The following is a 27542-nucleotide window of genomic DNA, read 5'->3' on the forward strand; positions in this document are numbered from 1 at the left end:
ATTATTGTGGGCTCTGCACACCACACAGCGATATGTTTATCATGCAGCTTATTCTTTTCTGGCTTTTTGAGAAAAAAAAAATGAAAGGGACTATTACGAGTGAATTTTCGTTTGAAGATTGTCGACTATCCCAACACAACTGACGATGATGCGCAAACAACCCATTTAAGGTCTTCTCAGGGATGCGCAAAAGTCTTAACGTTAATTATCAACAAATAAAATGAATGTTTTGGAGAAAAGACACATTTCATTTTGGAAACAAATTTTATTTGGCATGTTTAGAATCATCGTGATGTTTCCATTCTTTATGGTTATTTTATGAAGAAACCCCATGCTATTACATTTGAGCAAGTATAAAATTTTCTAGAGATGTAAATGAGAAAAAAGCTACTGTACATATGTTCTGAGATTTTTTTACCACTGTCCAAATTAATGCAACAATTTGATGAATGGGTTTGATAATTTAACTTTCACTGCTAGCTTTCCTAGTAAACATGGATGTTTGACTTCTACAGTATAACCGTCAGTGGCAGTTTTTGAGTTATTAAAATACCTCATAGAATTTATTTTTAAGCTTGAAATAGTTTATGATTTTGTTTTTTTTCTTTTCTTTTTTGTCAAGTAGTCAATGGTTTGACTAAGGTCTTGTCCTTTTTAAGTAGATGGTAAACTATTAAGTTTGTTACAGGATGAGCAGTAACTGTGTTGTTTTCCCTAAATGGCATGTGATTTTGACAAATGTTATGACAACAGCTGGCAAAATGCTATATGTAGCGATTTTTCAGTGTAGCATTGTGCAGTTCTGGGGAAAATTCCAGTAGGTTGGTCGAGTTTCAAGGAAAGTACATTACATTACAAAGCCCCATTAAAACATAATCCAATCAATCCAGCTTTTTGAAAATGGATGCCGTTGTGTTTTATATTAGGGAAAAAAAACTAGGTTTTGCTTTCATGTTGATTGGATTGTTATAGCTTCATAGGCGGCTTACATGTTCCTCATGCTTCGCATCATAGTTGTCAGCCGAGTGCATTTGGTCTAACACGACACCGCTAAATGATTGAACAGATGTATGGTGATTTTGGTAACTCGCTGCGCCACTGCCATTCCTCATGCTCCTTTTCATGAAGAGTTTGGAGTTCTCGGCCACAGAAGATTTGAATGAAAGTCTCGTTAGAGTCCGTTCTGCATTCGAGTTCTTTGGATTTCTGTCAGTCTGATGACTTGCGCAGGTCTTATAATTACAGGTAATGTAGCGTGTAAATGCCTCCCTGAACGTCTTGTTGAAGAGTGTGTAAACCAGCGGGTTGATCCCAGATGATACATAGCCCACCCACACAAAGATTTCCATCAGTCGGGAGATGATGTTGGCATTACACGTGGTACATAGAACAGAGGTGACATTAGTGATAAAGAACGGGCACCACATGACTACAAACAGGAGGAAGACTATGCCCAGCACCTTTGACGCCCGCTGCTCATTGCTTAGAGTCTGCATTGACTTCTTTCCCATCGTGGACAATCTGCGGATGGGCATCTCAATGATAGGAGGGTTTGCTGTGCCTACAACAGAGTTTTGTTGCATCCTAGGAAATCTACTGTACATCATGTGACATTGGTCAACTTGATTAGCAGTCCCAGGATTTTGTTCCCTTTGGAATACTGTGGACACTGTCTGGTTGCTGCAGCATTGTATCACCTTTGACCTGAGTAAATAAACCTTTTTGCGCAGCACTTGGACGGTAAGCAGGTAGATGACCATCATTATGATCAAAGGAACAAAGAATGCTGCCATGGATCCAAACATGATGAATTCCCGGAAGGTGTCTGTTTTAAGCTGGCACGTGTGGTTACTGTTGAAGGTGATGTTGTTTCTGGGTTGGTAGTTATGGAGACCCTTGATTGGAATAGGGATTGCTATACCTGGAAAACAAAAAGATAAGTAGGTTTTGGATGAAACTCTTGTGGTTGTTTAGGTCATCATTGAAGTAAAAAAAACAAAAACAAAAAAAACTGATTCCCATTTTGGAAATTGTAAAATGTGAAATTTGTGTTGTTTTTTGTTTTTGTTTTTTGTTTGTAGTAAATAAATGGAAGTGCCAGTCGTCACAACCGGTGTACATTAAGATGCTATAATGAATGCCCTATATTGGTAACATCTTGATTCATTTAATATACTTTTGTTTTGCTGTCCCGGTTTACCTCACGCACACCTTGTCCCTTCCGCTGGTACAGTGAGTGTAACTGTATATATTACATCTGCTTTTATTCCATCCGGCCTTTGTTTTATGAGGCTGTAAACCAGGTCTGCATTGGATCTTATGTCAAGAAGTATATTTCGAAAGTGTGCCAGTAGTCTTTAAAATTAACAATGGTAAAAATGTCGACAGAGATAAAACATGGGAATCAATATGCTTATCAATGAGACGACACAGTAGATCGGGGTGTGCCATCTTAGGCACCCTACGATTCGATTCGATTACAATTCAGGGTGCAACGATTCGATGATTGAACGCTCATCAAGGTATTGACGGTGATCACAATTATTGATGCATAATACATTATTATTTAATAAAGTAGCCAAACAAATTTATGTCCCTTATTTATTTAAAATGTCCTAATGATTCTACAGGAACGATTGAAACATGCCCGCCCAACAAAAAGCTGCCCTTAAGCTACTTTTTTTTTTTTTTTTTTTTTTTAAATCAACAAGAAAGTGCAAAAACATTAACCTTTTGAAAGACAGTACAGTACTTTTCAGACTATAAGTAGCACCTGAGTATAAGTCGCACCAGCCCAAAAATGCGCAATGAAGAGGGAAAAAAAAAACATAAGTCGCACCGGAGTATAAGTCGCATTTTGGGGGGAAATTTTACTTGATAAAATCCCACACATAGAACTGATATGTCATCTTGAAAGGCAGATTAAAATAAAAATGCACTAGAGAACAACATGCTGAATAAGTGTACAGTATTATAATGTTACATGATGCATGAACAACGAAATGCGAACGAGGCCGGTATGTTAACGTAACATAGCTATTAAGAGTTATACAGATAACTATAGCATAAAGAACATGCTAACAAGTTTACCAAACCATCAGTGTCACTCCAAAACACCAAAATATCATGTGAAATGATATAATAATGTGTTGATAATTTTACACATTAGTCGCTCCAGAGTATAAGTCGCACCCCCAGCCAAACTGAAAAAAAAAAACTGCGACTTATAGTCCAAAAACTATGGTACTTATTTCTCAACATGCCTATACAACACAGCTGACCTTAAGGTGCTCTTTTTCACAGGAAGGTGCAAAAACATTAGCCATTTCAAAGGCAGTACTCATTTCTCTCAACAATACAATAAAGTTTACACTGGTGGAATGAAGTCCACATTTTCTGGAAACAAAGTGCCTTTAGAAATACTAGTAAGACTATATTTAACCAATATACTTTGTTTTCACAGGTTTCTGTACTATTTAGCATGTTTGTAGTGTTACCACTGTACTTAATCCTGGTTTTATACGTTCTGCATCTGGAGTAACTTTTGTACACCACCAAACAACGCACGAAATGACACGTAAGTGAATTTTCTAATTAGCATAACGCTCGGCGCGAACTAGTAACATCTCAAAAACAATAACAATGAAGGCTAAACAGTACAAGAGGGTTCGTGTAGTCACCTCTTATAGACGCACACGGGAATGTGTAACACACTAGGGACATTTTCCAATCAACACGACTTGAACCAAGTGCAGGACAACTGAAAGCCAAAGAGCTACGAACTGTCTGTCTTCCCCCCTAAAAAATTACTTGCGCACAGAAGAGGACCCAAAGCGAGACCTGGTGCTTGCCTGTCCCATTCAGAAATGTATTTTCAAGTCTTTTGAACAGGAGTAAATTTCTCGCTCAGTAACTTCCGCTGTAGCCATCTTAACCTTGTGCATCCCTTTAGGTGTCCGGGCGGCAGTGTCATGAATTTCGTTGCGCTAGCTGCGGACTGTCATTAAGGTATTAGGGAAAACCATCGTTTTTGAACATTAATGAATCGTAATCGAATCTCAATGAATCTAATAATGATTTCTTTGGTACACCCTTAACGGTAGATGAGTGGTTAGAACATTCGCCTCACAGGTCTGAGATCAAGGGTTCTGGCATTCCTGTTTGAAGTTTGCATGTTCTCCCCCATGCCTGTATTGGATTTCCCCGGGTACTCCAGTTTCCTCTTAAATCCTAAAAACATGCGTGGTGGCCTGATTGAACCCATCAACAAATTGCCTGTAGGTATACTGTAAGTGTGTGCGTAAGAAGTTGTTTAATGTCTAGGACTCCAGTACCTACGCGAACTTCATGATGATAAGCGGCATGGAAGATGAATGATATGCTTACAAATGGATATAAGCCACACCAGTGCTATCTTGACCATGGCCTTTGCTCTGGATTTGAATTGGCTGTGCTGGATTGGCTTCTTGATGGCAATGTAGCGATCCAGTGAGATGGCGCACAGGTGCATGATGGATGCAGTCGAAAACAGCACATCCAGGAAGAGCCAAATAGGGCAGATGAAGTCTGGAAGGGGCCAGTCGGAATCTGCAGAAATAATAGTAGAATGTATTATCAATTCACAACTACTTCCCCTCTTCAATACAAATTGTTTTTCTATCATATTTGTTTTGAATCAATGGCGTGGCAGAGTCTTGCATTGAAGGCTCTATAACTCAGCATGGGATTAGAAGTGACACATGGTTTTAAAAAAAAAATGTTTATATTTGTGAGGTATGACTGTGCTGGAGAGAGGAGGGTTCATACTTTCTTGATGCAGCTAAGAGCCATTCATCTAGAAGACTCTGAGACTTACAGTAATGTTTATTTTCACTTCCAAGCATTCACTTGCTACTTGAAACTTTTATTATATATATATTTTCCTTTTTCAGATGAACTCTGAGCTTCCTTTATAGTGGTTTTGATTTTACTTTCCAATGTTGTCCTTTCGCCCACATGAATGACCATATTTAATGAATTCTAAGTGATTAAAAAGATACAAACAGAAAAAATCAAAAATACAATTTTCCATCCATCCATTTTCTGTACTATTCATCCCCAGTTATTATTTACCATTTAAGTTAGCTTCTTGAAAGTTGATGGTACTCACAAAATACTGTGTAATGTGTGTGTTATATAACAAAGTAAATCTAATTGAACTATGGCTAAGTCTTGAATGCTGAGTCTTAAATTTTATTTTGTATGTTGGCGTAGTGTACTAGTGGTGCACCCCGTATCCCTAAACAGAATAAGTACTTTTGAAAATGGATGAAGAATATATAGTTGCTAGCTGAAAGTTTTTTTGTTTTGTTTTATTTTTTTAACGCAGTAATTTCTTCCCAACACAAGATTTAGCATTACATATGAGAATATATTACATCTACTGGAAATGGTTGTACATTATTTACATATGCATAAGACTAAAATCTAAATCTCGTATTATCAAATGGGCGAATGCAAAAATGTACATAAATTTAAAGGGCGTTCCCAGCAAAGCAGTAGTTTTAGTTTTTTGAAGAACAATAATAACTACCCCAAGCCACAAAAAAAATATGCATTGTAACTTTAATATACTTTTACTACGGTATTCTTATTATAAGAAATAAAAATCATGCAGCATATTCTCTGTAAAATGCTGGCTTGGTATTCTTGTTGAGTGCTGTTTCGGATTTGATTAGACGGCCAATCTCACACGGGTTTCCAGTTTAACCATTTTCCAGTTCACATGCTTAACTTACTGTAAAGAACAGTCACCAGGGCAACTGGCATCACCAGAAGTCCCACCAGTAAATCAGCCACCGCAAGTGACATCAGGAAGTAGTTGGTGGCATTTTGGAGTTTCCTCTCAAGCGACACGGCAAGAATTACCAAGATGTTTCCGCCAATAGTAGGAATTATGACCATAATAATAAGCAGCGCAGCCCACTTTAACTGAACCCCAGAGGTTTCGGAGCCCCCAACCTCCAGTGGAGCCACATCTGACTGGGACATAATGCAGTAAAGGTTCCTGCAGGTCTTATTGTGGGTATAGACTCTGATCTTTGTGGTTTTGCAGGCTTGGTCAGCATTGTCACTGGTATCCACAGAGAAGGGCAATTAGGTAGGCCAAAAGAACTCAGGGGCAGTGTAGATGCATCATCCCCTTAGGCAAAATATAATATTTAAAAAAAAGAGACAACCTCTGGATGATTGTGGGGAAACCTCCCGTATTGTTAATCCATACACGTGTAGTATTTCCACATGAAGACACCAGCTGGAGTCCTCATGTTCTCTCGTTTTCCCTGGCAGATCATGCTATCCACTTTTTTCACCTGTAAGGGCAAAAAGATCCATCAGTGGAAGACCAACTACACAAATGATATTACAGCATGATTTGGTGGTTAAAAAAAGACCATATTTTTACAGAAGTTTGTAAAATTTGTGAAAATTGCAAAATATTTATTTTATTGAAACCATTTCAATTATCAAGCTTGCGCTTCAAACATCGAACATCGAATCTGCTGGGAAAGAGGCAAATAAACATTTTTTTTAAAATTGTAAAATGTGTGCTTTTTTTGTAAAAAGTTGAGATAATCCACAATACAATGCAAATTTATTCTAACAGCCAGTAAACAATGATCATACCTAAAACAACACTTGACCATAAAGGATTTCTTACCTCTCTGGAATATGTTGCTCCTGGATGTTTCAAGTCTGGAGATACCCCACCAAAAAGACTTGGAACAGAGCAACGTTATATTTGTAGCCCTCCCAAGTAAGAACATGAGACAGTTTTCTCCATGTCCATGATGGGAGATTGCTTTTGCATCCAAAATGTCTGGCTATGCATCACCTCCCATGATCACAGCTTTAGAACTTTCAGATGTTGTGGCTTCTGCCTTTCTCTTTCCTTCTCTCTCTCTCCAACCTCGAAAGAGCTTGCAATTGCTCCCTCTTCCTCTCCTCTCTTACCCCTTCTTCCCTCCCTCCCCTCATCATGGTGAGTCACAATGTGTGCATAACATAAATGTCTTCATGGTGGCCACGCGCTAGTGGTTCCTGGGGGACATTTTCTTAAACCCATTCGCCCCCATTGTTTAGATCCTGTGTGTCTTTTTTTTTTTTTTTAACCTCCTCTTCTCCATTAGAAGTTACACAAACACTTTCAGTGTATGAGTTGAAGTGGGTTTAACATCTATACGTTTTTGCCTTAATCTTTGTGCCTTGGCCGCTATCGATGACGATAGACATTTTGGAATTTTCGGTGCATGCACGGTTGGATTTTAAGAAGGCACAAACATAATGGCAGGCAGTGAAGAGGAGACTATTTTTGTGGGTGAAATCGCCAATATATAAACACTTTGAGGTATGCAGACTAGGGGAGGCTTAGCTAGAAGCTTAAACTATATATTGGCAATAAAACTGAATAATTTCAGAGCTCTGGGATTATTTTTTTTCAAGGAATGTTGGCCAAGCACAAAGCCGTGGCCGTACTAAGTATTGTATACGACACACATTAGTTTTAATTTATTTATTCTGTTAAATAAATGCAAAAAAACATCAATGGTCAGTAGAATTTAGAATAAACAAAGGGAGCCTCACAACCCCTGTATGTATCAGCAGGAATCCAGGCTTTCTGCGGCACGTCCGGTGTTGTCAGAGTAGCATCCTTTATGCTAATATAGGTCTTTTCCCACACATTAAATGTTACTAGAAGCGCTTTATACTTATAATACTTGTTAAATTAAAAAGTTGTGCACAAAGCCCTTGTGGGGGTACACTGGACGTATTTGATAAAGATGTGTTAGCTGCCACCTAATTCTGTATTAAAATAAAGATTTATGGAACATATACAGTGAGGAGCAGAAGTATTTGCACCCCTTGTGATTTTTGCAAGCTCACCCACTTAGAAATGGGTGGAGGTCTGAAATTTCAATCATAGACGCATTTCCAGTCATAAAGACATAATCTGAAAAAAATCCAGAAATCACATTTTATGATTTTTTAAAAAATAATTTATCTGTAATTTACTGGGGTTCATAAGTATTTGTACCCCTGAGAAAATCAGTGCTAATATTTAGTTTGGTTGCGATTACAGAGGTCAGACACTTACTGTAGTTCTTAACTAGATTTTCACATTTGGAAACAGGGATTTTGGCACATTCCTCCACACAAATCTTCTCTAGATCTGTCAGATTTCGGGGCCGTCGTTGAGAAGCATGAAGTTTCAGCTCCATCCCTAGGCTGTGGGGGTCCCGCGGTGTGCCACATGGGTGGCTGGGGGTCCGGGTATAGGGAGCGGTGGGACGTCCCCTCACCCTTCCTTGGGGCCTGGTTAATAGGGACACAGATGGTGTGGGGGACCACCTTGGGTCCCGAGGGGATGAAGGTGGCCCCTTTGCTAGAGCTGTGGGGGGATGGGTCTGCAGCACTCAATTGGCTGGGGCGGTGCCCAGGGATGGCCCCTACGCAACATTTCCACTTATCTGCAGGACTATCTCACGTCTGACCAAGACTGTATGCAATTAGAAACACACAGGTAGTGAGATTGTCGGTTCCAGTATTACTGGTCAAGTAGCATAGAATAGGATGTCAACATATCCACACTTACAGGTGATTGACATAATACTGGGTTACCATCTCACTTTGCTGAACTGTGAACGCTCCACCCCACCTAATCACGTCTCCTTTTGACTCACTTTCCTCCTTCCCGTTCGCTGATTTCTCCTAATAAAACATTATGAATAACTACAATGGGAGTATAACTAACTCCCATGTGATACATGAAAACTGTTCAGACCACAAAGACACTCTAATTCCAATTCTCTGTGTTTTAGCAGTTGAACAGGACCGGTTCAAAATAATAATTATGCGCTGTAAAGCATATAGGTATACTAATCCTACAGAAGACTGTTAAAGGGTGCCAGTATGCATTAGAAAATCCTATAGAGCTTGTCTATTAAAGTCCTACTGTATTGTGCCATGTTTACAACAACGCTGTCTAGGTGTATTCAGTCTTTATTAATATAATTTCACGTCACAGTCGGGAAGTGTTAAAAGATCTTATCACTGAGGCATTGCCTCAAATAAATCGATCATCTGTTTTCCTGCCAACTTTATTTACGTGACGTTCTTTCCAAAGGCCTGGGATATGTAGAACGCAGGGGAGATTAAACTTCAGCACTCTGCTACTGCCATTCCTCACGATACATTTGAGGCATGCGAACCATGATTTAGTACTTAATTAAACAGTCCAATGATACATTCAGAGGACATCACAGGTGGTATTGTAGGACGTCATCAGACTACCAGAATAGAATACTTTATCTCTGTAAATTAAATCAAAAGGCCATCTAGATCTGTCACATGAATCAAGTTTGATCCTCGTGTGTGTTTGAACCCATCTACACTTCAGAATCAATTTATAGCCTGTACACAGAAAAACCCAGTGACATTTATTTGGATTCTCTAGGTGCCTAGCCTTTTAAAAAAAAAACAAAAATCTTAACTTTTTTTTTTTTTCATGTGGTCCTATATCGTATCCACTCATCTTTTCCAGACTGAACTGAATTGTAATCGATCCTTTTTTTGGCTTTAAAGAGATTTGTAGCGAATCACAACCCGTGTGTCTAGATTCATAATGATTCGGACCCATGCCAAAGATTTCATATACTAGTATAAGTCGCAGTTTTTTTTCCATAGTTTGGCTGGGGGTGTGACTTATACTCTGGAGGGACTTATGTGTGAAATTATTAACACATTATTATATCATTTCACATGTTGTTTTGGAGTGACACCGATGGTTTGGTAAACTTGTTAGCATGATCTTTATGCTATAGTAACTGAATAACTCTTAAAAGCTATGGTACGTTAAAGGGATCCTCTATTTTTAAGACAAGTAATTCTTAAAAGATAAATGTTAGTATGAGTTATAATAATTTGATATTAAAACCCCTCTTAATGTTTTTATTATAATAAAGTTTGTAAAATTATTTTAAGTGATAGGTCGCCTTTCTTGTTACGTCGCAGTGCGTGACGTCACCGGTCCCGTTGCCGAAATTCCAGCGTGTCACTCGTTAGCTTTCCCAACATGTCGTCAGTTCTACCCTTCCTATTTGAACCAGATCTGAAAAGTGAAGAGCAGGACAGCACTGTCGATCGTTCACAAGACGAGCTTCAGGGAAAAATGCGTGCAGCAAATACCTGATAAGACAAAAGTTGGGCAAAACTGGTGATGCGAGAGAGTGCTGTTTGGAACTCCGGTTTTATTAGCAGATATTCAAGGTAAGCATATTGCGTTTTCAAACTTATCCCAATATAATTATGTAGATTTTTAGCATCCAGAGCTGTCGTGTGCTTTACATACAGTACAGGCCAAAGAGCACACCTTGTGTAATCCATGTCTTGTACATTGTAACGCGTGGTAGCTAGGATACGTGTATAAAAGTACCAAAAAGGGGAGAAGCTTCCACTTATGCGCATTTGTTCACAAAAAATATTTCCACTTTGACCACTCTTCACTCTGGAGACCAGCAGTACGCAAACACTCGTTCCCTGACGAAATCCAACATTGTTGTAAGGTCCACGTCAGAGTCACTGTCGCTACTGTAGCGTGCCATAGTGCTTTATTATTTGGTATGATTTGGGGAAAACTCCCACGAAGAATAATCAACATAAAAGATAGCAATAGTAATCCAAATCCGCGTTTTTTACTCACTCGAAGATCCAGGAATTAGACCGATCCCATGGCAATGTTGCAGCCGCGATCAGGCCGTCGATTCCACAAAATAGACTGATCTAAAAAGCCGCTGTGGGACCGACGAATCAAAAAAATGGACAGATCCGAAACCAATATTGCAGATGCGGTGGGACCGTCGGATCCAGAAAATAGACGGATCCCTTACTTGTTTGAGGATCCAGGAAAAATGTTCGGGCGCCAGTTGTAACACGTGGTGGGTAGGATACGTGCATACAGGGACCAAAAGGGGGAGAAGCTTCCACTTCTGCACATTTATTCACTAAAAATAATAATTCCACCTTGACCACTCACCTCACTCCCCTTGTTTCCATTTGACTGGAAATTGCATCCAAAAGCAGCACATCGTGGCATTTTACTTCGCGAGTTTAGGCAGCAATAAGCAATTGTTGAACACGCTACACATTTGGAAAGATCCCAGTGATGTCATCACTGCGAGCCGGCAAACCATGGCGCCAACTAACGGTCAAAATATGGACTAAATATTATAAAATATTGCCATTGATTTAACATTTTATGTGTTTCTAACAACATATTTTAGTACAAGAGAACAATTGTGGTTTATTAGAGCCTACATGTATTTAAGTTTTAACATACCGGCCACATTTGCATTTCATTGTTCATGCATCATGTAACATTATCATGATGTTCACTTATTCAGCATGTTGTTCTATATTGTATTTTCATTTTAAATGGCCTTTCAAGATGACATAGCTGTTCTATGTGTTGGATTCTATCAAGTAAATTTCCCCCAAAAAATGCGACTTATACTCCGGTGCGACTTATGTTTTTTTTCCTCTTCGTTGGGCATTTTATGGCTGGTGCGACTTATACTCAGGTGTGACTTAAAGTCTGAAAAATACGGTACTCCTTTTGAACATGATGTTTTTGTTGTGACCTATGAGGCTGCCGTTATATTATTTTGTGTATTTTATATATTGCATGCATTGAATTCATTTTCCGAGCGGCTTATCTTCACGAGGGTCAAAGGGGTGCCAATCCCAGCTAACTATTTGCAATAGGCAAAGTACACCCTGAATCACAGGGTGCCAATCACTTGCCTGGCACAGCCAGACTATTCTCCCTGTATTTTTCAAACACTGTGAGAAATTGTCTGGGACCCAGCCTATTAACGGCCTTTCGAGCTAGGTACAAAATCAATCATCCAATCAGATTAGTTTATTTGCGTGACGTGTTCTTAACGAGTAACGTCACTCTTGCGCGCCGAAAGTCGTGTCTACAACAACACAGATGGCGAACGGGAGAGCCGAGAATATGTTCCAATCCGCGATAAAACCAGTTTTAAATGACCAAAAACACATCGAAAAAAGTCATTGACAACAGTCAACATGGCTCGCGCTAGCCATGTTGAATAAACTTCTCCATTCTCCGCACACGCTAAATACTTGTCGCTTTAAAAACGTCATGTCTGCCCGTCGCTGATTGGTCCACTCCGCTGTGTTTGCTGTGGCTTGCTCCGCCCTCGGAATTTGATCCGCGGGACAGTCGCCAGACTCAATCGCTGGAACAGCGGTGAGTCTGGTATACCAGGCAAGCCAATCACAGGGCACAAGAAGACTAACAACCATTCACGCACACACTCACACCTAGGGACAATTTATTGTGTTCCATCAACTTAGCATGCATGTTTTTGGGATGTGGGGGGAAACCAGAGTACCCAGAGAAAACCCACGCAGGCACGTGAGAACGTGCATACTCCACACAAGACGGCTAGAGCCTAGTATTGAACCCTTGATCTCAGAACAGTGAGGCTGACGTCCGCCGTGCAGCCTATGCAATGCAAAATATTGTCATGTAAAGCATTTTTTTATTTTTAATAACCATGTTCAAATAATGGCGTATATAATCATATCTAACATTGGAGAATGTTCATTGTAGATCTACCATTTTAGTTCTTAAATATAAACGTAAGTGGATTAGCAAATCACATCACATTGTGTTATTCTTAACGTCAAACACGGTATTTCATTTTTTTCCTGTCATGCTTGTGTACAGAAACAAATTCCTTCCTTTTGAAAGATGGTTTGAGCAGACATTCCCGAACAAAGTCTACTCTCTACTGTCTGACTATGGTGGATTGAGTTCATATGACTCACTTGTTCAATACCTTAAAACATTGTTTTGAACAAATTGGGCTGACAGACTTTCCATCAGCCGTCCAATGCTCACTGTGATGCTTTCAACACACATTTTTATGATCCCACACAACTATTCATTTTTTGGTTTTCCTGTATGTGCTTTACTTGACTGCTTTGACTATTTTTCTCAAATTGTAAAGTTCAGTTCAGTGTGTCATATATGGTTTGAAATGCTAAACCCTGATCTGTCTTGCCTTTCAAAACGGTGGCAATGTTTTTTTGACTATGAATACTACCAAAGTTTACTAGTAGCATGGTGGTACATCCCAAAATGGGTATAGGAAATTTCATTTCAGCACTTGGCGGTGCTGCTTAATTGAAATAGAAACGTAAAGGGTTTTTCTTCCCCCTCTGATTTTTTATTTATTTTTAACCTCTTTCAGAACTCCTGAGCAGTGTCCCAGTGTTGTGTCCCTTTTGTCAGAAAGCTACAACCCTCACGTTCGCTGTGGTGCTGCCATGGCTTTAGGCATCTGCTGTGCTGGAACAGGCAACAAGGTAAGTTACCTTGTTGAAATGAAAGCAAGTGCATTTTCCGCTTGAACGGTGTGGTTTAAATTCATCGGGAGGCAACAGATCTGCGAACTTTTAAGGTCAGTGCCCAAACTGGTGTGCTCAATTTCCACCGTAATTCATGTTATTTTGATTGTATGTACTGTATTTATCCACTTGTGTTTTCAATAAAATAGTACAGTACAATACATGTACTACTGTCAAGTACTGTACAGGTAATTATCAGAAGAATTTTTAGTGGCCAAATGAGGCAAAAACTGTCAAGAAATTGGTCTCATTACTTAATTACTACATTACCGTAGGTTCGTCGTGACATAGTTCTGCTTTAGGAAGAGAAGTAAACTAAGAACTCTCATGAATTACATGCCAATAAGAACTAGGTAAATTTTTTTTTGTTTGTTTTAATCAAACACCGGACATATCTAAAACGAAAACATGGAGGATGTACACTAAGCTCATTATATTCAACAAATGTAAATGAGGCCTCAGTAGTTTTCATTTCAATTTTCAAAAGCACCAGTTAGAAAAGGACTGGCAAAGTGTATCCACACAGCTGCCAAGCTTATTATGCCCTTTATCATGAGAGTGATCGTCTTGTGTCCAGAGAACTAGGTCACCCATTTAAAAAAGTCAATTATTTCACTGTCATTTCTTTGGAAATGACGTTGTTTGATGTATAATTGTGGCCTTAAATAAAAGGGTTTTGTTAACAATATTGTGAAGGAAAATGTATTAATCAAATTTAGAAAAAAAAAATTTCTGTAATAATTTGCATTCCCTCAAGGTAACCTAGGACTTAATGAATTACCGAGGAGCATAATGTGCTCAACTTGTGTTGGCGTTACCTCCTAATTTTTCAGGAGACCTCTTATCTTAAAAACATCCTGTTTCTCTGCACTTGACAGAATGGTCAACTCCCTCTGATCTTCTCCATAAATGTTACATCCTTCAGCACTCAATGAGCAGCAAAGTGAGAAGTACAAAATCATCCCTCTCTGTCATAATAGAAGCAAATTGTCAAAGGCGGTCTTTGCTTTTACTGTAACACAGTTACCCTGGGCAACCAGATATGGATGCCACTAATCTCATTCATTAGTATGGTCTTGTTTCCTCTGTTAATAATCTTTTTCCTGGACACATGTTCCCGTTGTAGTGCGAATGTTTCAATTACAAAATGGCAAATATAGAATATGCATACTTGTATCCTTTTTTTCCAACCCTTGGAAATGAGAGTTGAAGCCTGTAAAAACTCTTGACCAAGTTCAAGTGTTTCATCTGTTGTTCCTCCAGGAAGCCATCAATCTGCTGGAGCCCATGACCAATGACCCAGTGAACTATGTAAGACAAGGTGCTCTCATTGCCTCTGCACTCATCATGATCCAGCAAACGGAAGTCACTTGCCCTAAGGTTCGTTCGTCTACTGTATGTTTTAGCGGACAGCCTAGACTGCAACTCCTTTTCACAGGATTTTTTTTCTTTTTAATTTCAATGGAAAATGGTAACAACATGGTTGTTTTTACATGAAATGATAGCAAAGGGAGAAAATTGATTGAAAACTCTATATCTAGACTTTATAAAGATAGAGGAAAAGAAATGTTTCATGGCACACTGGAAAATAAGTCGTCCCAGTATAACTTCACACATTTGCTTTGGGAGCACCTAATATATTTTCACAGACAGTTAAGAAATTCCAGACACCTTTTCAGTGACTCCTGAATTGTACCGCAACAGTTATTTTTCCCTCAAAGCTAATGGCCTATGCAGAATTTTGCAAGAGCCATTTTTCTAAACAGTGGAATGTTTGGCGGTACTGCATCCACGACAGTTTATTTTAAGCTACGGCCTTTGTAGCTTAACACATCGTCTCTCGTTGAAGACTGCAGCTTGCTTCTCAAAGTATAGCCCAGGGATCGATATTCTTTTTTCACTGAAATAGCCACTTAGACTGGTTTACATCAAACAAACAAAAACAATCTGAGACCAGGGCTGAACGATATTGGAAAAAACTTGCATTGCGAATTTTTGGGTGTTTGCAATATATTGCGATATACTGCATATTGCAATATTAAAACTAGAATAATTTTCACCAGATGACTTGAATAGCTCTGTTTGGAAAGACTGGTTGACTCGCCATGCTTTTGTATTAGTGTATTAGATTCAGTATTTTATTAGACTGTTTTTCTTGTTTGTCTTGTTTTTCTCATTCATCCTTGTATTCTTGATTTTTTTTTATTTTATATTCTTTAAACAATTCATCATATTCATCATTTTAAAAATGTTATAATAGTTTCTGTATTTTCATTGTTGCATTATAGATTTAAGGTGCTTCAATTTACTTTAATTGTGTTTGTTTATTTAAGAACTGTATTGGGAAAAAAATTGCAAAACCGCGATTTATGATTGTATTTCTATAATCCAGGCTAAGGAGGTTTATCTGTGAACGATAAAGATTGCTGTATATAAAAGGGATTTAGGAAGCCATGTCTCTGCACGCTTGCTGCTTTTATGAAAAAAAACCCAAAATTTTACATTTTCAAAAAATATTTGCACATGCCATATCTGGCGATATTGAAATGATATATTGTGAAGGCTAACAAGCTAAAGTTGCCTTGCCACGTTTTTCACACACTGCATCAAAGTTGCCTATGACTTATACTTCTCCCTATCGTTTACAGGTGAATCAATTCAGACAGCTCTATGCAAAGGTAATCAACGATAAGCACGACGATGTTATGGCCAAATTTGGTGCCATCCTGGCTCAGGGAATCCTTGATGCAGGTCAGTGTGTACTATTATGTTGAATTTGTTTAAAGGGATCCTCGGACTTGTAGGCTCTAATAAGCCACACTTGTTCTCTTTTACTAAAATGTGTTATTAGAAACACATATATTATTGACATTGATTTAATAAATCTATAATATTTAGTACATGTTTTGACCTGCGGAGGGTGCCATGTTTTACACGCGCAATGCGAGCTTGGGGTGATGACGCGGTTGGCCTGGACTGGGAGAATAGCTGTGCTACCTAGCAAGCGAAGCTAGTGTGACGATTTGGCATGATTTTGTCACGTTCTGCTGCTTGTCAGATTGTTTTGTTAGAGATGTGGATTGAGTTCCCAACATCGTACCTGCATCCAGTTCCAGCTTATCAGCAGTGTCTTTATACCGATCCTAGGAAGCTTGCATTGACTTGCGGCCATTTGTATATCCCTTCGTTGTTAGTGATATCATTGCCTTTTTTCGTTTGTCTGCCTCTCACATCGGTTTTACCTCGTTTTTTTTTTTTTAATTGATCCCGACCTACTGTCAGGAACCCTTTGTGTGTCTCCCTTTATGCGATCAATTGTTTTTTTTTTTGTGTGTTTAATAAAGTTTTACGCAATCCCTCTGTTCTTGTTGTCTGCTTGCTGACTGATGTGAGCCGCGTTTTTTAATTCCATGGTCAAGCCAGCCGCACTTTTCAGTTGCCTTTCCCTTATAAGGACATTCGTGACTCTAGCGTCACGCGGAAGTGTAGTGCTGTTGTCGAAGTGCTCGTCTGTCACACGGGAAACACGGTTTCGAATCCCGCTGAAAACTTTTATTTAATTGCTTTTGCTGCTCGTTTTGTGAAATATCGACAGTGCCTTCCTGCTCATCACCTTTCCGCTCGAGTTCAAATTGGAAGTGCAGATTGCAGAACCAACGATATGTTTATGTAGCTAAAGAGTGACACTGTGGAAGCACGACAGCACTGCCCAGTGACGTCACAGCATTGCGTCTTCAACAATGATGGCAAAATTTTATAAAAACTAAAACATTAAGAGGGGTTTGAATATAGAATTGTAATAACTCATACTAATATTTATCTTTAAAGAACAAGTCTTTCCGTCCGTGGTTCCCTTTAAAATAATACTTTTCGCATTCCCAGAAAGTGTACATTTCACCGTTCAACCAAATTGTTGTAGAATCTATTTATCCACCATCTTGTCCACTGCTCTCATGTGGAATGAATGGCCTTTTTCAGTGGAATTTACCTCGAATTGCTGCCATTCAGGGTATTTAATCTCATCTTTCAGTGTAGTGTATTCTACTAAAACACGATGCTCGTTTCACCTGGTGAAAACTGCAATCCCTCTGTAAAACAAGCAGTTCAACGTGTGGTTTTGTACGATTGTCTGTGAATTTGAGTTAACATCAGGTGACCAGTGTACGCCTCCACGCCTGGCCACCCACACACTGTAACTATGGACGAGATCACATTAAGGTTCATTAGCAGCTGGCTTTTAGCACGGCTCTGCTACGTTCTGAGCCATATGGCCAGTTGGTGTCCCGCTGGTGATTGTCTGCTTGTCCCTGGCGTGTGTGTGTGTGCGCCTGCACCGCTGTTTGTGGACTCAAGCACACAAAATGGCTTTACATGTGTGAGGTCCCAGCTCCATACTCACACTGACACAGCGCGCACCAATTTTCTCGTGTATACACAAAGCCTTGGAAGCAGGCGCGAGCAGATTTTCCCTGTGCCAGCATTAAAAAGAATTGTGCTTAGGCAGAAAGAAGCCACGTTTTTGCGCACTAACTCATTGTGGTGTGCATTTCTTAGTGTTTTAACATTTCTCACACATTTAGTGATGTCTCGTGGCCCTTTTGGTTGCTTTTAATTGTGGACAATGGATAACAGCCAAGTCATCAATCATGGCAAGCACAGTAAGAGCAGGCATTGGCATGCCATGATGACCTTGTGTGACAGTTTCCAGAGTATCATTTCTCCCGCTGTAGACGTGCTCCCATACCTCCTTCCGATTTAAGAGACTTTGCATTTTTTGCGACACTTTGTGTCGTGGCACCTGAAATTTAACCCTTTCACTCTCGTCGGGCGAATGAAGGTTTTCAAAAAAAATTCACAGTGGGTATAGGAATCATAGCAATTTGATATTATTTATATCATTCATTTTCGGGGGGTGGGGGGGTGAGATCGATAGTGAAAGGGTTAGGCAAGAAACGTATCCCTTCTAAATGCACATTCAGGTGCATATTTTGTTTTCCTTCTTGGAGCTTTAGAGGAGTCGTTCTATGTGAACAGGTGATTTTATCTCTCACTTTCATGATCGCTGTTCCTCATTTACCAAGGCAATGTTGTCATATATGTCATATAGCGAAAAAGATATTGATTGATCGGTAGGGACTTTGGTTTTTAATATTATCCGAACTTGATCCTTCTAATGATTTTTTAAGATTGATTTTTCTATTTTATCATTATTATTTTTTAGAATGTTGGTTTTAACTGTTCGACTGCCGCCAACGTACTGGTACATGGAGGAAATTCCATTACCATGATGTGGCACCAACATAATGGCAAGTTTACATCTATCCCAATTAGGGCTGCAGCTATCGAATATTTTAGTAATCTAGTAATCGACTGAAAATTCTATCGATTAATCGAGTAATCGGATAAAATATATATATATTTTTTTAGGTAAAGACCAATATAAATATACACGGGAAAAAGACATTTAATCCAATATTGAACCATTTTCAGTCAATCGATGTCTTTATTTTCGATGTACATTGTTGAAAATGGCCAACAATTACATCTCAGATGTGACTAGAAAAAAAAATTGACTGCTTTCACTCAAAAAACTTCTAGATCTTATACAAAAAATTAATAAATTCTTACCTAAAAATGTTAGTACGCTTGATAACACACATCACTTAAAAGTTACGTGTTTTTCCCAAGTGTTTCAATTTAATTTCCATTTGTGTCAGGCTATTTTTAAGTCCTAGTTAAGTTTTAAGTTAGTCCAAACTGTAAGTACTGATAGGATTTTGAGTTTTTCCAGTGTTCAAAATAAATGTATGATACCTGCTGTATTGGAGCACATTAGGGACCAGTGCTACTTGGCGTTTTATTCAGCAATGACTACTGAGCTAAAACTGACAGTTACCTTTATTATGTTATAATTTTACACCCTCATTACTCTACAGCGCTGTGTTTTTACAGATTAAATAAAGCCTGTATGTAAGACACGTTAGCCACGCATCGACAGTGGTCACAATCAATAGAAACCTAGACCTCCGAAGGGCTAACGTTACGTGAGCGAGTGACAGTAATGTTATATTTATTAGCGATAAGAAGTCTACTGCTTAAAGATGGCAGCTGTTTACTAATGCTGCGCAGACGCAGCCGAGTCTGTCATTTCGCATCTCGTCCTAAATGCATGCGATATCTATGAGACGCATCGGACACTACCTGCTACCACACTAGCATCATGCGGGCGTACTTTTTAGCAACGTCGGCGTAGTTTGTAGCGGCTGTCGGCTGTAGTAAGTTTTTTTTTTTAATTGGTTCTTCCTCTACGCACGTGACGTCAGCGCGTTGTCCGGCATTAAAAGTAGTACGGGCAAAACGTGATGCTTAGAGCTGGCAAAATTAAACGATTCCTCGAAGTGAATAAAATTACTCGGATCAGTTTTTAAACTCGAGTTACTCGAGTTGCTCGAGTATTTGTTTCAGCTCTAATCCCAATGCGTGTGAATAGAGTACGCCACCTATGTTCATTTTTCACCCGCAGATTCATGCAATCTTTGTTAGTCTCCCAGCCCCAAGACGGGGTCTGTTTCATATTACTGCTTTCCTTGTCGTTTTCACTTATACACCTTTACTTGCCTCCTCTCCTTATATCGCAGTGTCTGCTCCGCAGTAAAAAAAAAAGTTTCACTGTTATAATGTATTTTGTGGTTTTCCAGAAAACTACAGGACATTGCTTGTTAATTTAACTGTGACCTCGTAGGTCCAAAAAAATCTACTGAGATTCTGGTCTATCTCCCTCTTGTTTGAAGTGAAATCATCTTATCTTAGAAAAGTGTATGAATAAGTTGACTTCCTATTAGGCTTGTACATTGGTATGAAAAAGTATCTGAACCTTTTGGAATTTCTCACATTTCTGCATAAAATCACCATCAAATGTGATCTGATCTTTGTCAAAATCACATAGATGAAAATACAGTTTCTGCTTTAACTAAAGCCACCCAAACATTTATAGGTTTTAATGAGGATAGCATGCAAACAATGACAGAAGGGGAAAACATAAGTAAGTGAACCCTCTGCCTAAGAAGACTTAAAGAACAATTGAAACTAATTTTTAACAAACATTTTAAGTGAGGTGTGTGTCCAATCACTGATGAGTGGTTTAAAGCTACCCCTCCCCACTGTAAAACACATACCGGGTTAGAATTATCTTGATGAGAAGCATTGTCTGATGTGCATCACGACTCAGTCAAAAGAGCTGTCTGAAGACCTACAATCAAGGATTGTTGATTTGTATAAAGCTGTGAAAGGATACAAAACCATCTCTAAAAGTCTGGATGTACATCAATCGACAGTCAGAGAAGTTGTCTACAAATGGAGAGAGTTTGGCACTGTTGCTTCACTCCCAAGGAGTGGCCGCCCACCAAAGATGACACCAAGAGTTCAGTGCAGAATACTCAGCGAGGTAGAAAAGAACCCTAGAGTGTCTGATAAAGACTTACAGAAATCACTGGCACAGTCCAATATCTGTGCATACATCAACTTTATGTGAAACAATGGCCAAGAATGGTGTTTATGGAAGGACTCCAAGGAGGAAGCCACTGCTGTCTAAAAAGAACAAAATATTAAATGTGATGCTTCACTTACTTATTTTTCCCCTTCTGTCATTGTTTGCATACAATCCTCATTAAAATATGAAAACCTATAAATGTTTGGGTTGTTTTATTTAAATCACTGTTTTTTTCATCTATGTGATTTTGACAAACATCAGATCACATTTGATGGAGATTTTATGCAGAAATGTGAGAAATTCCAAAAGGTTCAGATACTTTTTCATACCAATATATTTGAGGTCATGGTGTACTTGGAATAACCACCTGTGTGGGGAACTCACTGGTCAAATGTTCTTAACCTGTTGTCACATTTTGAAGTGAGTCTTCAGCAACCATTCCTGCTTATGTGACTGATTTTGGCCAGCATTCAGTCAGTGGAATAGAAACATTTCAACACTTACTCATGTTGCTGTGCCAGGACTCATTTAGCTAAATGACCTCAGATAAGACTGAGTTACCTGCTATTGTCTTGACTGATTTCATTTAGAGTGCGATGGTCCACTCCCTTGAACCATCATTTGTGTTCATTATGACAGGACATGACTGATTCATCCTGGTTCCCTCCTATCCGTCCTTCCTTTCACTGTCTTTGTCTCTGAACCTTTTCAAATCCTCCCTATTGTTTGCCTTTGGTAGTTGGAGGGCGTTTGCACACTGTTGACATACTATTTGAATAGAAACTCTTATCAAGTTCTGTCTTCAACTCTTCAATTTCAACACCTCACTTCCATTTCCTTTCGGGTGAATCTTTTTGATGAGAAATCACCGACTTTTTTTGTAATTGCATGTTTAGCATTGTTATCTCACAAGGAATTATTTTTGGATAATCAAATGCAAACGTTGATTTAATGCAGGATGCTACAGACAACGCATTCTTTGGTTTTATGGGTCACTGTTACCGAATGTCTGTGTTCTCGACAAGTCGTAGGGATCAAAAGTTTTCTTCTGAAGTAAGCTCTTGGCTTCCATATTTCATGTTATATTCAAAAGGGTTTGGTCAACAGTCAAATGATAATCTATTAGTCAGGTCCAGAAATATTTGGACAGAGGCACAAATTTTGTAATTTTAGCTGGTTACAAAACATATTCAGGATGCACACTGTCAATCAATATAGGCATAAAGTGCAGACTGATTTTACACTCACATCCAAATAGGAGCAAGGGTTTAGGAATTATTTTATACAGTAAAAACCCTCATTATTTCAGGGGCTCAAAAGTAATTGGAAAACCGACTCAGAATGTTGCCAGAAAAAAAAAAAATCTAAAAATAATAACAAGGCTGCATGGGCTCATCCCTCGATAAACTGTCATCAATTAATGTCTTATAAGGTCCAGGGTTGATTCCAGGTGTGGTGTTTGCATTTGGATGCACACACAACTATGTTATGGCCACACAACATTCAAAGGATGACATTCAATAAGCGGAGGTTAAACCGACCATCCTGAGGCAAAAAAAAAAAAAAAAATTCCATCAGAGAGATGGCAGAAATGCTCACGAGCAAACCAGATCATCTGTAAAAGATGGAAGAGACAGTTTATGGTCTGATGGCATGGACATGCATGGCCTCCAACAGCATAGTCACTTTTGTTTATTGATGATGTGACAAAAGACAGAAACAGCTGGATGGTTTTTGAAGTGTATAGGGATATACTTAATGTCCAGATTCAACCAAATGCAGCTAGGTTGATTGGAAGATGTTTTGTAGTATAAATGAGCAATGATCCAAAACGTACAACTTACTGTAAAATCGACCCAGAAGTGTTTGTTTTTGTTTCTCTAAGGAAAGAGGAATACAAACCAAAAAGTATGTGATCACCATTCTCATTTTATCATGTAGAACAAACTCCGATAAAAAGCTTGAAAAAATAATGAATTAGTTCAAAAGTGCAACACTTTAGCATTCAGAAAAACTAAAATAAATGAATAGAAAACATTGTGGTGGTCAGTAAATGTTACTTTCATAGAGCAATTGCAGGGAAATATATATGGAATCATTCCATTCTGAGGGAAAAAAATCATGTCTGGAATCATGAGAAACAAAGAAATACCAATCAAAACACATCACTAGTATTTAGTAGCACCACTTCTGGCTTTTATGACAGCTTGCAGTCTCTGAGGCATGGACTTGATGAGTATCTTCATCAATTTGGTGCCAACTCTTTGATTGCAGTTGCCATCTGCAGGTCGGAGCCTTGCTGTGGACCATTTTTTTCAATTTCCACCACAGCTTTTCAATAGGGTTGAGATCTGGGCTATTTGCAGGCCATGACATTGACTGGATGAGTCTTTCTCCAAGGAATGCTTTAACAGTTTTAGCTCTGGCATGATGCATTGTCATCTTGGAAAACGACAAACATATTTTCAATTGAAGGGATAAGAAAGCTGTCTAAAATTTCAATGTAAAGTTGTGCATTTATTGAAGAGTTAACGATAGCCATCTCCCCAGTTCCTTTGCTTAACATGCAGCCCCATATCATCAAGGACTGAGGGAATTTTGATGTTTTCATCAGGCAGTCATCTCTGTAAATCTCACTGGAACAGCACCAAACCAAAGTTCCAGCATCATCACATTGTCCAATGCAAATTCTTGACTCGACAAGGTGATGATGCAGGAACATTGGTCTGGGGCCAAACTGTCTGAGTGAGTGCTCGTCCGAGACTGGTGATTCCATACTTTTTGCTAGGGGTTGTATTCTGCTATGGCAGTGTCAAAACACCAGATAATAACTCAATTGAGCATGAGTTGCACTTGCTTAAGTCAAACTATAAGGCAGAAAGACTCCCAAACAAGGTACATCTTTAAGAGAGCTGTAGTAGTGGCCTGGCAAAGCATAAATAAAGGAGGAAACCCAGTGTTTGGTGATGTTCACGGATTACAGATTTCAGGCAGTTATTGCCTGGAAAAGATTTTCAACAAAATACTGAAAAGTAAGATTTAAACTTAACTGGATAAATAAACATAACCTTATTTTTAAGCCCACAATACGAGGAGTGTTTGAATAAAAAATGCTGTAATACCTAAACCCTTGCTCCGATTTTTGATGTGAATCCTCCAATTACAGCAGCCTGCACTTTAAGGCCATATTGATTATATAATTGTATCTTGAATATTTTTCCGTATACACGTAAGATAACACAACTTGTGTCACTGTCCAAATATTTCTGGGCCTACCATATGCTGTTTTCCCTTTATGCTGTGATGGGAGATAAGCAGCCGTTTATTTGAAAAAAAAATGTGTTGTCACACTCATTCTGTAAATGTGCCACTCTTGTGGTAACTACTCTTCATTGGTGCCTTGACTTCTTATTATTCAATTAAATACGTTAGAGAGTCTTAGTATGAATGACCTTCATGTGAAAGATGGTTACTCACATTATGTAAACATGCAAAGTGGGAATTTCTTAATCCTGATAATGGAGATGATAATTTTTTAATAAAAAACAGATAACACCAAGTCCTGTTGTTCAACCCACAAACATAAACAACGATAGTTTATCCAAGCAACGGTGTCATCTGTGTTGCAGGGGGACGTAACGTGAGCATCTCACTTCAATCCAGGACCGGTCACACACACATGCCATCCGTAGTGGGTCTCCTCGTCTTTACCCAGTTCTGGTTCTGGTTCCCTCTCTCCCACTTCCTGTCCTTGGCCTTCACACCAACTGCCATCATTGGCCTTAACAAGGACCTTAAGGTACTAACTAAATCACCAAGCAAAGTAACAGCCTTTCTCATTTTTTTAATTGTCTTGCCGGCACCAGGCTGAAGACTCTTTACTTAATTGTTTACATCAAGATTCATCAGTAATCCTCACCATGTTAAATTCTAAATACTTCAGAACCAGAGCAACATGTGCAGGCATCATCATCATCATGCTGCGATGTTGTGGTGTGCTAGAGTTGTTTCTGTATGTCACATCAGTCAAAGCTGCAGGTCTGCTTTAAGTCTAAACGCATACTTGACCTTAACACTTCAACAACAATACCATCATTAAAGTCTAACACAGATGAGCATCTATTATGTTCTGACTAGCATGCTTTTCTCTCTGAAAGGGAAAGCCACTATATTTATGAGTTAAGTAGTTTATTAGTACATAAGAAAATTTTACACTTCCGAATTAAATCTTCACCAAGACCAGACTCAACTCTACATATTGTAAGTGACTACATAAATTAAATGACTAAATAATCTTTAAACAAATAAAATGTTTTTCTGATTAATGGTTCAAATATAGCAATGTCAAACTTTGCTACTTTCTTTACTACCCATCTGTTATCACATGACATGTCTTGGTGATAGACAGAAGCCAGATAGTTGCATTTCTCTAAATGATTTAAAATAGAATTGGTCGTCCCCGAAGTGGAGCACATTTAGGCTTCAAAATCCTTGAAAAAATAAGCCTTCACTTCTGTTTTTTCGCTACATATTTGTCAATAACAGATAATGAATTATCAAATGCTTGATTAACTTAACTTACAAAGATCAATAGTAAAATGGTGATTACATTACAGTAGTATGCAAAAGTTGGGTGCCCCTGATCTTTTTAAAGATTTTCCCTTGTAAAGCACTGATTGGTTGGAACAAAAATTTCAGGTAAATATATCATATAGCAGATGAAAACCGTAATATTCGAAAAGTGAAATTTAAGTTTATGAACAAAGTGCGTAATAATTATTTAAACAAAAATAGGCCATGCATAAATTTAGGCACCACTACAACAACAAAAACATATTAAGTTGAGCCTCGTTTTGCAGAAAATAACAGCCTCTAAACACCACCTCTAGCCAGGGTTCTTGCACTCTTTTAAAAGTCCAATTTAATGCTTTTAAAGACACTATAAAAGACCTTAAAAATATAATTTAAGACTGGTGATTTTTCTCCTCCCATGTGCGACTCGATGGAGGTTGTGTCACAGGACATGTACATTTGCTCAAAAATGAAGTATTTTGTATGCAGATTATTTAACATTCGAAGGGTAAGACGTAAAATTATTTCATCCCTTGCTAAATCAACATTAACCCTTGACAGTGCACGCATTTAAGTCATTGGCTGCCTTTGCTAGATAGCCAACCCATTTTAACTGGGGGATCATTCACTGCCAGCCTGCTCTTCGTCAAAAATGGGTTGGACGTCTAGCACCGTCAATGGCATTTGTTAGATGAGCATTCACAGTCAGACCTTCAGTTTAAATGAATTGGACATCAATTGTTGTCAATTATAAATTGTTAGGCCATTCATTAAAATAAATGTGAGCCACCAATAAAAGTCGCGCTCATTCTTGAAGGAGACATTCAATCTATCCAGTAGATCAGTAACGTTTTTGGCAGCCATTTTAATTTTCGTCTTAGTTTTAGTCTTTTGGACGATAACACTTACCGTATTTTTCGGACTATAAGTCGCACCTGAGTATAAGTCGCACCAGCCATAAAATATCCAACGAAGAGGAAAAAACATATATAAGTCGCACCGGAGTATAAGTCGCATTTTGGGGGGAAATTTACTTGATAAAATCGAACACATAGAACAGATGTCATTTTGAAAGGCAAAATAAAAATACAATAGAGAACAACATGCTCAATAAGGGTACAGGAGGACAATGTTACATGATGCATGAACAACGGAATGCGAACGTGGCCGCAATGTTAACGTAACATTGCTATTAAGTTATTCAGTTTCCCAAACCATCAGTGTCACTCCAGAACACCAAAATAACATGTGAAATGATATATTAATGTGTTAATAATTTCACACATAAGTCGCTCCAGTGTATAAGTCGCACCCCCAGCCAAACTATGAAAAAAAAACTGCAACTTATAGTCTGAAAAATATGGTACTAGTCTGTCATATTTTAGTCATCTCATATTGTGTTTGTGTAGTTTTTGTTGACAAAAACTCAAGACTAATTTTATCTAGTTTTAGTTGACGTTTGCTAAAAATGTTTTCGCTCATTAAATTAAAAAAAAAAAAAAAAAACCCAAAGGTTTCCAACTATTTCGAATGAACATTGACAGACAAGCACATTTCGAATGAACATTGACAGACAAGCACATATTCTAGTGTAATACACACTCAGCAGGAAAACGGTAGATTATTTTCAATTAATCCTACCCATCTGGAAGTCACAAACTGTAAGGAAAAAAAAAAGTTGTCGAAGAGTTTAAGAGGACGTGCGCCATTAGCATTAGCCTAAGGTTAACGCGAATGCTTTGCCAACGCAACGTAGTTACATTTAGTGTGTGATGATTACCAACCACAGACCTTTAAAGGCTAAAGCAACTTTGCATATTCTCTCTGGTGAAGATAAGAAAACAAATCTTCCCGTGTGGGCAAGAGCACTGCACTGCTGAGTGAGGTGGGCACAGCACGTAACGAGTGACACTGCTACGATGCATGCTAACTACACATAAACTGTTACACATTTTGCATATGTGACGGAAACTATTGCGCATTTTCGTCTCGTCAGACGAAAACTGGC

The 27542-nt window shown here is 38.6% G+C and overlaps 2 protein-coding genes across 2 annotated transcripts in view; one reads left to right on the forward strand and one right to left on the reverse strand.

The window, feature by feature from the left end:
• psmd1 (proteasome 26S subunit, non-ATPase 1) overlaps positions 1–27542 on the forward strand; it is a 43250-nt gene that overhangs the window by 9822 nt on the left and 5886 nt on the right. The window contains exons 17-20 of the mRNA XM_057841383.1: positions 13317–13431; positions 14737–14853; positions 16122–16224; positions 24592–24761. Of these exons, the coding sequence (XP_057697366.1) occupies positions 13317–13431; positions 14737–14853; positions 16122–16224; positions 24592–24761 (505 nt within the window). The remainder of the gene's footprint in view (positions 1–13316; positions 13432–14736; positions 14854–16121; positions 16225–24591; positions 24762–27542) is intronic.
• Positions 167–6237, reverse strand: htr2b (5-hydroxytryptamine (serotonin) receptor 2B, G protein-coupled). The gene is made up of 3 exons (XM_057841384.1): positions 5778–6237; positions 4387–4587; positions 167–1921 (listed from the first exon to the last, which is right to left on the reverse strand). Exons 1-3 carry the CDS (start codon positions 6028–6030, stop codon positions 975–977), a joined length of 1401 nt encoding a protein of 466 aa, XP_057697367.1. The 5' UTR covers positions 6031–6237; the 3' UTR covers positions 167–974.

This window comes from Corythoichthys intestinalis, chromosome 7 (genome assembly GCF_030265065.1).
Source record: "Corythoichthys intestinalis isolate RoL2023-P3 chromosome 7, ASM3026506v1, whole genome shotgun sequence".
Lineage (NCBI taxonomy): Eukaryota > Metazoa > Chordata > Actinopteri > Syngnathiformes > Syngnathidae > Corythoichthys > Corythoichthys intestinalis.